Raw genomic sequence first — 13,332 nt, forward strand, 5'->3', positions numbered from 1 at the left:
GGCCTTCCTAGTCCCTTCCTTATGCAGCATGCAATTGTCTATTAGTGGCACAGAGCACCAGAACTGGAAGGTGGGCTCACTCAAAGAAAAAGCCATTTCCTTCTCCGGCACCTACTGCTTTTTTTCTCACTCTGGGTTTTGCATAAAAAGCATGAATGCAGCAGCTGATCTGGGGAGAAGCACCTTGGTTGTACTGGAGTGGTACGTATTCTTTTTTTATAGAGCTAGTTGCACTTTATCAAAAGGAAAATAATAAAAATAACCCCCACAGAAGCCAGTGCTTAAATCAAGCATCGAACTGACAAGAATTTTTTTACTACGGCCTCTTGCCTAGATTTATTATTGCTATCTCCATGCTTTCCCCTTGCCACTGGAAAACAGAGTGAAGTGTTCCAAGTCTACATTCAAAATAAAAATGTTAAAATAACCCAATTCCAGCTAACTGGTACATTTAATGGAAAACTCCAATGGCTCAATAGTTAATGTTGGGGCACAGACTCTGTGGTCTATATGCCTCCCTCTCCCTAATTTATGCAAAATTTAAACTTTGTTTTAAAATTGTTTCTAGTCCTGTAGGTGTGAAGGAAGCCTTCCACATGTGAACACATGCTGTGTTGTCTTTCTGGAGCTGTGGCTAGAGAGATATAAATGGTCACAGTGCTCTGAACTTCCCAGTTCATCACTGGTTGTAAATGATGAAGCCTGACTATGAACATTTTAAAATGTGAATATTTATTTATTATTATTACTGGGTTTTGCTATTAATATGCTTATTCACAGAGGTTTAATAGCACAGAAGTTAAATATGTAAGACATTGCCATGATATACAAGATTTCAGTCTCTCTGTGGTCATGTCAGGTGAAATACCAACACTTGCAGACTAGTATAATGGGAGCAAGTATGTGACAAAGGCATCTGTTATTGAGAATGTGCCTTTAAACACAATGCAAAGAACTTGTCCCACAATATCACTGTCTAGCATAGTTGCTGTCTTTGTGTACAGATCACGATCCCCAAGTATTCTCACTATTTCATGTTCTATAGAGATAATCAGAGGTAATTTTCATTGAATTCATATTCCATTAATGCTTGTACCTTGCGAGGTGGAAAAACCTTCTGCACGGGTAGGAAGGCATGAAACGAAGGGTATTTCATGGTGCTGGAATAATTTAAGTTGCAGCAGAACATGTGGAGTCCACACAGCCCACCGTCAGTGTAATATCTCAGCACTGTATAAAATTAAAGCGCACAGTAACGCCTGTGACAGGGTAGCATCCAGCATCCAATTTGCATCAAGTGAGAGGCAGAAGCATGACTAGGGTAGCATCTGACCAACTGAAACAAAGCTCTTCTCTCTACTCTGGGTCCCTGTTTGCCTCAAGACTTCCGTTATTCTGCTTAGAGCTTAGAAGGAGGATTTATTCTTCAAATGTTGCATCTTGGAGCAAAGTTAAGTAATTGGAGGCAGTCTCAGCACTAGGACAGGACAGATAGCACTCATGCCATGTCTGTGCTTGTGCCCTGTCAGAACAGCATCAAACAGGAGAAACAAGCAATTAAAGCTTAATTAGCCTGACTGGTGAAAAACACTAACTGCCTCTCCTTAGGGCAATCACCCTTTGCTAATGCTGACTGAAGAAAGTCTCCTATGCTGGATTCAGCAAAAGAACCCTCTGTGATGATCTTATGCAGGTGATCTTTTATATGTTATGAAATTGTACCCAGGGCGAAGGCACAATTAAGCCATTTTTCAACCTTAATTTTGCATTGCCTGGGTTTTTGGTGCTTGATTTAACATTAACGTTGCCTTAACATTTTTTTCATCACATATGCACCTGCAGAATGCAGAGTTCAGCTTGCCAAATGCAGTGTAGACAGTACTTTAGCATCTGTAAAATTGTGTTTCCCTGGTTCACTCTCAAACAACCTTAAGTCCTTGCCACCATTTTTACTGAGAAAGGCAATGTTGACCAGGGCACCAGTTTATCCCTTACTCTTTTAAAGCTTTTACCACCTCATCAACAGGTAAGTCACTTTAAGAGTGTGGTACTCCCTAGTACGGTGCTCCTGGGTTCACTTCTGGGATGAGTTCACATGCTACGGCTCCCTAACTTTTGGACAAGAGTCAAACCTGCTCTTAAACAAACCAGAGTGACACACTGATAAAAGCTCATCACAGAGGCCTGAGATTCCAAGGACCAATGCAAGTCAGGAGTAGAAACTATGAACTGTTGCCAGATAATGGAAATGTGTAGAACTGAACCAAATAGCTCCTACACTAATTCACTCCTAGCAGATGGTTGTCCTTCCAGGTGGAGCCGCCTGAACTCTGTGGAAGAGGTACAAAATGTTGCCATGTATAATCCCACAGGGATTTTGACTGACTCAAATTTTGTAGATGTGCAAAAAAACCACCAAATCCCCCAAACAAACATTTAACAGGATAGTGTATTTTAAATCATTTCTTTGTTAATATTCTTAATGCATGTGTACATTAAATCTTTTATTAAAAATTAAAGAAAATCTCATTTCTTTAGAAGTAATTTTAAATGCAGAAATATTCACAAAGGCTAACAGAAAAATACAGCTCTGCTTTTTCTACACCTATAAGAATTAAAGTATTGCAGTTATTTAGAACTGGCAAATAAAAGCAATCCTCTGATTTCTAGAGATTTTCACAAAAGGACCACATTTTATTATATACATAGCTCTGATGTGCAAGTATGCAATCAATATGTACACTTACATTCCTAACTGTTTCCATCATTCTAGAGTATTCACAGTAGAATCAAGCTTAAGGTTAGAAATGTGAAAAGGCCATAACAGTGATAGAAAAGAAGACAAATCAAGATATGCTGTAGGATTTTTTAGGACATTTAAATCTAGTTGCTAATTAAGCTAGAATTTCATTTTGGAGCAGACTAAAAATATAGTTTTGAAATAAGCTGTAACTTAAGTATGCTTGTTGTTAAGGTTTCATAGAAGTTGCTGTTACCAAAAGCATTATCCATCAGTCTTCTGACTTAAACAATAGCACTGACCAGAAAGATCCTGTTGCAGAAAAGCTGCTGCAACCTTTCCCTAACTGACTATATATTCGTTCCTGTTTTGCATATTAATATGCAGTTCAATACCTGTTTTGTGCATTTATAAAGAGAACCAATTTTCTTCACTCAAAACACTTTATGTGGCTATATCTGCTGCTCGCAGTTCAAAAGAAGTGTAAAAGAGAATATATGCAGCTGAGGACTTCACAGAGGATGCTGAAATATCAGATACTTCATGATCATCAAACTTATACCAGCGCTGTTTTGTAGCATTTCTGCAGTAAGCTGTGTAGTGCCCTCCATCCAACCCTCCATAATGATTCTGTGGTGGGGGGAAAATGTGAAAAGAGATTAAAACAATACTTTTTCTTTTTGGCAAAAGCCTTTCTTATAGCCTGATTCATGATTTAACCAATCTGTGCTTTGCTACCACTTCAGCCTTTAGCTAGAATAATAAACTTGAATGCCATATTTTGACCAACATGAAATCCCATTGCAGTAAATATCAGACTCACTCTCCTTTTTCTACAGTTTAATTTGTATCCAGGCAGGAGGCCTAGAAACCCACGTGACTCAAAGTGACCTTGTAATACTGGACATACAGATAAACGTTTTTTAAACAAGATGGATTTACAGCTAAGTTTTAAAGTTGGCTGTGGTTACTTACCGATACGGAAAATAGGTTGTATCTCTTCAAATTACTCTTTGGACCAATAACATATTGTGACAGGTCAAGACTTTCCAAAGGGAAATCTACAGATGTTTGTAGCTTTTGCTTCCACCTTCCATCATACGAGAATCTAGAGAGAGCACAAAATCAGCACTAGCCAGAGCAATGGTTCAAGAGATGTTCCATGTTTGTAATTATTTCTTACTCACTAATTTTAACTGGGATCTGAGCTAAATAAGAATAAACAGTAAATTTCACAGCTAAACAGTGGGTCAGGGGTACCTTACAATTTAAGGCTGCACTACTGCAAAAACTTACATGTGTGTGTAACTTTACATACTGAACTCAATGGGACAACTCATATGAGTGTTTCCAGGAGGGGAGCCTATGAAAATAGGAAGCAGATGACAACTAGATGGAAATTCTTGATATCCATGGGCTCAGATTGTTTGTATAACGTTCTGTATTTTTAAAAAAATGTCTATTTCTTTACTACGCCTAAAATCTCAATTAAGGCCAAGTTAACTGTATTTATAGATACATGTTCACAACTTATTGTCTTACCGTTTCAAGTGCACCAGAAGAACAGGTGGCAATTTCCAAATCTCTAATTTTTTCAAAGAATCCCTTCGTGTTTTGCAATGGCTACAGTAAAATCTATTGTTATCTGTAAGTTTCTCCTCTTTGGAGAATAATCTAAGGCATTCCTAGGACAAAACATAGAAAACACACTTAAAAGCTTGGTGTTTATAAAAAATAAAGATGTAGCTCAAATATTTGTCTGCTATTGTACAGGAGCTACAGGTGCACCATGTTTCATAAGAATAATTAGGAGACTTTAGTACATGAATCTATTCACAAAAATAACTTTTACTCCACATAGATAGTGGTTATGTTTCTAAATGAAGTTACTGCTTTCGTTTAAAAAAAAAAAAAGCAAGTATCCTATTATGACCTGCAATAAAGAGTTTAGTTACTACAAAAAAGTTGTTTAAACTACAGTAGCACAAAAGGCACCTACATCTGTCAGTGTAGTCATATACGTAAAAATGATGAATTGATTTTTTTAATCCTTCCCAAATAAAAAAAAAATTGAAAAAAAAAAACAAACAAAAAAACCAACCATATATAGCATGGTTCATCCTAGAGCAAGTTACACTGGCCATATTGACATACCCCCAACCAAAAAAGCTAAAGCAAAAGTAGCACCATACAAAAAAACCTGAAGAGTAATTATTTTATTGCAGTAAAAGCACACATTCTCTCTCTATTACTAACTTACCTGTAGTGTACATTTACTAGTGGATGCAAGTGGCAATGATAAATACATGAAAGCCTCAAATGTTCGGGACTTTTTGTGACACGTAAGACATTGCACTGTGGATTTGAACTGGCCTTGAAAAAGTGCCACAACAATAGATTCATTAAGCTGCTTGTGTTTGTGCCAGGCTAGATCTGCTGCTTTGAAATCATCAATCTGATCATTATTTTCTTCCTTATACCTCTTCCGATTGTCAGCCTGTATATTATAAAATTAAAATATCTTATCACCATATAGTATCATTTTATATGCAAGTAGAAAGATGTGAAGTTGTACGATAAGGTTTTATACACTATGCAAAAATTTTTAAACATGTCAACAAGCTATATAATTGTTATCTAATCATATTTCTGTGTGGTGCTTTTTAGTACTTCCTACAGATGCACAGGATAAACACTATTGTTAAGATTTCACACCTCATTTTACTGCCATCTGTAAAACATCCCATAAGCAATAGCAGCACATGCTTCACTATTAGCACAAGTTGATTTAGATAATTAACAACCTGTTTTTCAAGAGTTTACTGAAGGCTTCTTGCACAAATCATTTGCCGTACAGATAATATATTTGAAACACTCCGGTTTATATACTTTAAAAAGATTCACACCATCCCCATTGTGAATATCAATTGTGATGGAATCCAGTTGGGAGCAACAAGTCATCTTTTCCCCCAAAAGCCATTATTTATTGCATGAAAACGTCACCCTTTCTGGCAAGCTATGCCTCCAATATCTGTGTGGGGTGTTGTGTGGGAAACAGAGATTTAAATGCAACAACAAAATTCTGAAAACAGATATATTAATTTAAAATAATAAAATGAGGTAAAGTAGTTTAACTCATGATCATGACATGGAGAATGTATAAACATCACTAGACACCCAAAGGAACAAGTATTATGCTGCAATTTACTTACTTCCTAATGGGCCATAAAATAGGTGGTAAAAATAAGGAAAAAAGACAGACTGAAGACAACCCTTTAAAATGAAGAAACATCTGAATACATAGTACTGTATTGCTGGCTTTATTATACATTTAACTCAGGAAAAAACAAGTGTAAGGAAAAATATAAAAAAGATAATGGTCCATAATTATCTTAAACAATATTCTTTTTAAGTGTGAGAAAAGACAACATTTTTCAAAGGACTTTGCTTTAATCAAATAAGGCCCGTGGAGAGATCACCGTTTTGAAATCATGGAAACTCTCTTCTTAAAATTAAAAATGGGCTCATGCTATACATAGGTAACAATGTGCAAATTGCACATTTAAATGGCCATTTGTGTGTCTAATTACTCATTTAACCTCTCAATTGTGGTATCTTTAGGCTCAATTCTTGGCTTCTCCTCCAGCTACTTTGCCCTAAAGCAGCCCAAAAGCTACCCCTAACAGGACAGCTCAGGATTCCCCCCGATACAAGGAAGTTCTTGGTAATGCAAAGCTAGCATAGCTGACGCTACACCACCTGTCCCATATGCTCTATACAGGAGGTGTGGCGGGGCAGGGCTCACAGTATCTGGATACAACTTGGGCAGCCCAAGATCAGGGGATGGGAAAGGTGGCTTTGAGAAAAACAAAACAAAACAAAAAAAACACATACACACCCCTGAGTCAAGTGTAAATTCAGCACAGCAGAGAATTTGAGCCCTGTGTGCACAAAATAGGTATGCAACTGCATACATAGACATTTTTCAATCGGGTCCTTACATTGTACCACTTATTTTCATCTTCATAATAGCACAAAACTTCTGCCACTAAACTCAAGTAAACATTTTATATTTCTGTTCTACAATCTGACTGAGATGTGTGATTTATCAGCAGGGGATTACTTACTTTATTTAGGTCTTCATGCAGTCCATCCATTAAAAACAAGAGCAATTCTTGGGAGTCTTGCTGACTGTATCCTGAAAATTGGTCGTTGATCTTCCCAATTGTAATTTTAAAATCTTTTGGACTGACATATCGATATTGTCCTGTCCACAATGCTTTCATTATGATGCCAAACTCTTCTGCCACTTCGCCTTTATGCCCCAAGAGGTTTAACCTACACAGTTAAATTGAAATACTAAGTATTATATTAAGCCATTAAAACAAGACAAAGTATTAATTTCCCTTTTTTTAATCCATGATTGTGTGAAGATGAAGTAAAATTTCTCAAGATTAGACAATCACTTATGTCTTAATCCTGCAAACCCTCATGCATATGTTTAACTTTACACACACAGAGACAAATGGAACGAGGAGTACTTGTGGCACCTTAGAGACTAACAAAGGTATTTAGGCATAAGCTTTCGTGGGCTAAAACCCACTTCATCAGATGCATGGAGTGGAAAATACAGAGTTTGCTGGACTGGGGTCTTACTGAGAGTCTTATGTGATACATTACAGATTAACATGGCTGCTACTCTGAATCTGCAAAAAGAAAAAGGAGGACTTGTGGCACTGATAAAGTGAGCTGTAGCTCATGAAAGCTTATGCTCAAATAAATTTGTTAGCCTCTAAGGTGCCACAAGTCCTCCTTTTCTTTTTATGTGATACAGTCCTCCTTTTCTTTTTATGTGATACAGTTTAAGTACACCAGGCTGAAGCAGTTAAAACTTCTATTTACCTTGATATTTTGCTGTTTAATTCCACAGCCAGAGGGTTCATTGGAGGTGGATGCAGCGATTTTCCACTTCTCTGATTTGCACTAACTGTTAACAAGACTTGCTCTTTTTAATCTCTGCAATACACCCAGGCACCGAGATGGTGGGTGCAATATAAAGAGTTTCCCTGGCAAAGCACGCTATCACATATCCAAACATTTGAAATACCCTCACAAATTTATACTCTAACATCTGTTACTTTTAATATGACTGAGGTTTTAAAAACATAATGGCCCCATTTTATATGTTTTGAACGAAAAATAGTAACAGTGGTAAATACACATTCTGAATTTGGCCATGGATTAATTAAAATAATCCAAGATAGAATAAGAATATTTATTACCTGTTAATGTCATCTTGATACAAATTTCTATTGAAATAATCAGCCAGAAGTGGTGCATTGCAGAGACACTGCAATATGGAGTTCATATAGCAAGTGTTGCCTAAATTACGAAGCCCTGTGAGAGCTGGTCCCAATCCCCCAAACACAGGGTTGAGATTACGAATCTGTGGTGCAGAGAGCCTTGAGATTTCAGCTTTAGTGTAACATGCTGGTCTGTAAGGAAGAAACTGTTGTTAGCAAACTGGAGTTTTCTATTCTTATTACTAAACTTGCCTTATGGCCTATCATAATGTTCTGTTCTGCATGTGGGCTCTATATCCTTCCCTCATATTGTAGGTCAGAACAAGTTGGGAGCTCTGAGAAGGCAGTGAGTTTTAGCCCTTGGAGTTAAACAGTATGCCTCGTGTCATTTAACAGACTTCTTCAACCAAGTAGTGTTGACTAGCCTTGAAGAGATAACTGTCCTTGGTTGGAGATGAAGAGCCGTATGCTCAGAGCACATAGTATATCAACAGACCCACGCTCCTCACTAGGAAATAAAGTATCCTCCCTGAGGAAGCCATAAAGTGCCATCATTTAAGGTAATCCAGACTAGACAAGGGAATCATGGGAGATTCTATAGCATTATATAAATAGTGGCCTGCAGTGATGCACAGGAATAGACTAGATCAACATTTCCAAACTGTGGGGTCAAGGAATTGAACTTAATATAATTTAGAAATGGAAAATCTTTCCATTCCACAATAAACAGCAGCCTAAGGCCTAATAGCACGCAGACAAACAAATGGCGGCCATTTAAAAGTCAGTATTTACCAACACTCTAAAATTTCTATTTGTTATTGTTAGTAAACAAGGAGAAATCACTGTTCAATGGAGATCACTGTATACTGTGTTCTGCTTTGAGCTTTGCAGCTATGTAGTTTAAGTCTATCAGAAACATTCCATCTAAACCAAGGGGAAAGAGTTAATACAATTCAGGTGGGCAAACTTGAGACCCTATAATATTGTACCAGCTGTGATGTTTTGACTTAATTTATCAGACATACTTATTTTCACGACTGATTGCAGGAGTTACAGGAATTTTTTTCTTCTCTTCCTCCTGAATGGCTTGGGTTATATCTGGTGAAGAGTAGGATCGCTTCAATTTGGAGTGTTCTCTGTCCCGTTCAGTAGTCACCTGTGGCTTGCCTTTATGAGTTGGTGGAGTGGACGGAGGGGTGGATGAAGGAGCCATTTCCGGGGGATACATCTGAACAGTATTTGTTGGTGAATGGTAATAACGAAAGGTCCCAGTGATTGGATCCAGAAACTTGGGTGACAAAAATTAAAGTTTAAAAGCTGAGTAAAATCCCTCAATAGACTAGTTGGTTAATACGATTAAACTACTAAAAACACTGGTCAGAATAATTCTAATATGAAGAGATTGCAGATTACAGTAATGTGATTTGATCTCAATATCTAGTGAATAGTATCATTCTTCCCAAAGTATGTATTAAATATTGCTGACAAAGCTCCAGTCATTTCATTAACAATAATCTTAAAGTTTAGAAAATAAGAACAATCACGTAGAAATTTAAAGAGGGGAAAAAAGTCAACCCAAATCTATTTTATAATGAATGTGCAAATAAAAGCCATTACCACATTCCAGATAGGTGACTTAACTGTCTAGATTTTAGGAAATAATTACCTTTGCCCAGCCTGCAGGCAATCCTGGTACTATCCTCCCCATTTCCTCACTTCGTGCTCTCATCAATGGCTCCCGCTGGGACTAAATGTAATACAATTGAAATATAAAGGCACATGAAGTTATTGTTATGCAGAGCAGCATGTCTAGTTTGTCTTTAGTATTCTGTAAATTTTCCATCTAGCTAAAAGGTTACACATAGAACAATTCAATAAGAACCATTAGTGTTCTAAGTAGAAATTTGGATTTTTTTTGTCTAGGGCAGAAAACTGATAGTATGTTTCTATTATTTAGCATCAATTGATCTAAACGAATGACATTCATTGTCACACACCAAAATAATTCAAATCCATCTAATTGAACATATAAAACAATTTGATTCTCCAATTCCTTTATTATCAAAATCACTTTAGGGATGTGTGTGTTTGTGTGTTCTCAGGAAATATTTATGAATGACTCTCTCCCTCCCCACAAAAATCAAACAAACTCCACCACAAAAAGGAAAAAAAGGAAAACAGTGGGATGACTAAATAAATAAATATAAAAAGACATGAAACACTTGTTAATCCCAGAGGAGATATAAAATACTTTCACTTGAAAGTCTTAAATATGCTTTCCTTTTTACAGGACAAAATGAAAAATGTTTGTGTTACTTTACATACAGCCGCAGAACACTGCACAGATTCCTCCTAAAGAGAAGATCTTAAAAATAAATGAGGTGGAATTTAACATGATATAAAATTACAATGATATGACATCTGCTCTGGGTTTCTTTCAGCTACATACGATACACTGTATTTACTTTAAGTCTTTCAGTATCTTGTTCAGTATCCTCTCTTTGAGCTCCACTTTCTGGTTGTCCTTTAACCCCAGTATGCTGTAAAAAATTTTGAAAAGAGACTTTCAATTTTCATATGGATTTACTGAGTGTCAGTGAGTGGCACTTCACAAAAGCAAATTACACTATAGTAAAAGATTGTTGGGTAAACCTCAGTTTGTTTCAGTGATTACAACAGGTACGTACTGTGGCACTCTGTACCTCAAATCAGCACCCTGGAACCTCCATATTCACTCCTGTCATATAATTATGATATATTCCGTACAAAGCATGAAATAGAGAATCATAGAAGTGTAGGACTGGAAAGAAGCTCAATAGGTCATCTAGTCCAGTCCCCTGCACTCAAGGCAGGACTATGTAATAACTAGATCATTCCTGACAAGTGTTTGTCTAAACTGCTCTTAAAAAACCTCCCATGACAGAGATTCCACAACCTCCCCAGGCAATCTGTTCCATTGCCAAACTACCCTGACAATTAAGAAGTTTTTCCTAATGTCCAATCTAAATCGCCCTTGCTGCAATTTAAGCCCATTGCTTCTTGTCCCATCTAAGACAAAATCATGGTGCAAGTCTAATTATGGAGCTGCTAGCACACCTTCATGATATTGATAAAGAAAAAAGGATAAACAAAAAGGGATTTGATGGACTAATTGCTTACATTTAATATGGTATAGAAAGTTTAAAAGTAGGGTTTTTTATATTTCTATATAAAGTAGAAATGTTTACTTCTAACATCCCACAGTTATTAGAGTTGCGCAAAATATATGTCAAAATTAAAAGACACTACATTTATTCATCTGAGTTTATGGAGCTTCTGAAAGATTAAAGACTTCCTTTGCATTAATATCACTGATGTTAGCCATGAATTCCACTCCCCTAAGCTGAAGGTTAGAGAAAAGTTCAACATCTTTTTATGGTGCATTTTCAAGTTGTAAATGTGGCTATTAACCTGCGGTGAAGCCCAACCTATTTTTTCAGATCTTCTGATAGCGTGACGGGTTGGATCACAGAAACCCCCTAGAGACTGTCACCTGGTGTGCTGAGACTACCTCTGAGCCCATTTTCCCAGCCAACTTGGGACTCCAGACCAAGCCCCAAACTGCCAGAGAAATCGAGCTCAGAGGTAGTCTCAGTATATCAGGTGGCAGTCTCATGGGGGTCTCTGTGACCCAACCCGTCACAGGTAAACGTGACTGATCTTGTTTACTTTGCTCAGGCTTTAGTGAGATAAAGGAAGGAGATATGATGCCAGAAGATACGAGAGTTGGGAGCAGACCTGCTCTCAAACAAAACACTGGATGGGGGTAATAGACTACTTGTCCTTCCCACACTCGTTAACAATACTATGACGTTTATCCTCTCCTGCAAGACTTCTGTCTAACCTGGGGCATTTGGGTATAAATTATGGCTCTGTGATTCTGTCCTTCCCCAGCACAAGTTTCAACAGAGGATTGGTATAACACAGTAGATTACCACCATGCCTCTGAAATGCTCCCTGTGCAAGGGATGAAAGGATAGACAGAACATGAGTCAGTTCTATTGGCTCTATATCAGCAGAGATTTCAGTGGGAATGAGGATCTGCCCCTTTGGGGTTTGTTTTGAGTTTTTCCTCTAGTTTTAAATCAAAATGTCAGGCCCCAAACAAAAGTTACTATCAGTTAAATACGTCAGCACTGGCATTTTCGCAATGCAAGCAATCTGATACACACTGATAAAACTGTGCCAAGCGATTACTCTATTTTCATTTTGTGGCTGTTGAACTGCTCGTTTACTAACCTTGCTTGAGACTGACACCCCTGTCACAGATGTATCTCCCAACGCACGCCTCTGCATTTCTGGTGTTCGAATCCCCTTTTCTCTTTCATCCGCAGATATTTTATCAAGTTCAGGGTTTTTTGCAGCAGTGTTTTCATGTTCATTTTTATTTTGTCTTTTTGCTTCTAATACTTCTTTGTGTGCTCTCTCTTGTTCTTCCTTTTCCTTTTGTTCCTTAATTGCCTGATCTTCCTGCAGTCTCCTCTCTCTCTCTTCTTTTGCTTGCTGTAGCTTTTCTCGGTGCTCCTTTTCTTCCCGTTCCTGCTTCTCCAATTTGAGCTTCTCTCTTTGTTTCTCTTGTTGTCTTTCCCGCAATTCTTTTTCCCGTTTGCTCTTCTCCAACAGGGAAGCCGTTTCTGCGTGTATACGGCTTTTCTCTTCTTCCGTCAGCATGGTCTTTGCATCAAATGGTGGCTTTGTGGAACGGTCTGGAATCATTCTTCCATTCTGAATAGGATGTTTGTCAACAGTTGTAACTTCAGATTTTGGACTATTAACATCATCAAGAAATTTTGCTGAAGGCTTTTTAGTACGATCAATCTGGAATAATAAAAATGAAGTATAAAATGTTAACTAGAAACATTTGTTATAGTCCCTAATATCACATAGCACTAGAATCCTCTAGCAACACTACTTTATTTAACTAAACTGCCTTTGAACTTGAATAAGTAAAGCCTACCACATAGTTTTAGCCATCTTGCTTTTCAAAACTTCCATTTATGGAACCTATGAGTGAAAGTTCTGTGCAGACTTCAGTTTACTTACTCCTAGCCTTTATTAATATTCCTTGAGGGCTGAAGCAGACATTTTCAAAGGGAAACAAACACACACCTCAGATTTGTACTCCTCACTTTTAACATCTTGGCTGCTATGCTATAGATTTATAATAATTAAACTTTCAGTAGAAAGCCCTGAATAGAAATGAAAATAATAATGTTTCTTCAATGTTAAAAAAAAATTGTTTAAGAAAAG

The 13,332-nt window shown here is 37.3% G+C and overlaps 1 protein-coding gene across 14 annotated transcripts in view; it reads right to left on the bottom strand.

Moving 5' to 3' along the window:
* Positions 1-715: 715 nt before the first annotated feature.
* USP8 (ubiquitin specific peptidase 8) overlaps positions 716-13,332 on the bottom strand; it is a 47,669-nt gene continuing 35,052 nt past the window's right edge. For 7 of the 14 annotated variants that reach the window (XM_043493879.1, XM_043493881.1, XM_038418405.2 and 4 more), the window contains 10 exons: positions 12,322-12,900; positions 10,509-10,583; positions 9,710-9,790; positions 9,069-9,331; positions 8,023-8,235; positions 6,868-7,078; positions 5,001-5,237; positions 4,283-4,425; positions 3,716-3,848; positions 2,432-3,370 (listed from right to left, as the gene is read on the bottom strand). In XM_043493879.1, the coding sequence (XP_043349814.1) occupies positions 3,185-3,370; positions 3,716-3,848; positions 4,283-4,425; positions 5,001-5,237; positions 6,868-7,078; positions 8,023-8,235; positions 9,069-9,331; positions 9,710-9,790; positions 10,509-10,583; positions 12,322-12,900 (2,121 nt within the window). In that variant the 3' untranslated portion in view covers positions 2,432-3,184. Of the gene's footprint in view, positions 2,331-2,431; positions 3,371-3,715; positions 3,849-4,282; positions 4,426-5,000; positions 5,238-6,867; positions 7,079-8,022; positions 8,236-9,068; positions 9,332-9,709; positions 9,791-10,508; positions 10,584-12,321; positions 12,901-13,332 lie in introns of those variants that run through there. The other 7 variants (XM_043493886.1, XM_043493884.1, XM_038418408.2 and 4 more) reach the window with 3 other exon arrangements.

The sequence above is a fragment of the Dermochelys coriacea genome, chromosome 10 (assembly GCF_009764565.3).
Source record: "Dermochelys coriacea isolate rDerCor1 chromosome 10, rDerCor1.pri.v4, whole genome shotgun sequence".
Taxonomy (NCBI): Eukaryota; Metazoa; Chordata; order Testudines; family Dermochelyidae; genus Dermochelys; species Dermochelys coriacea.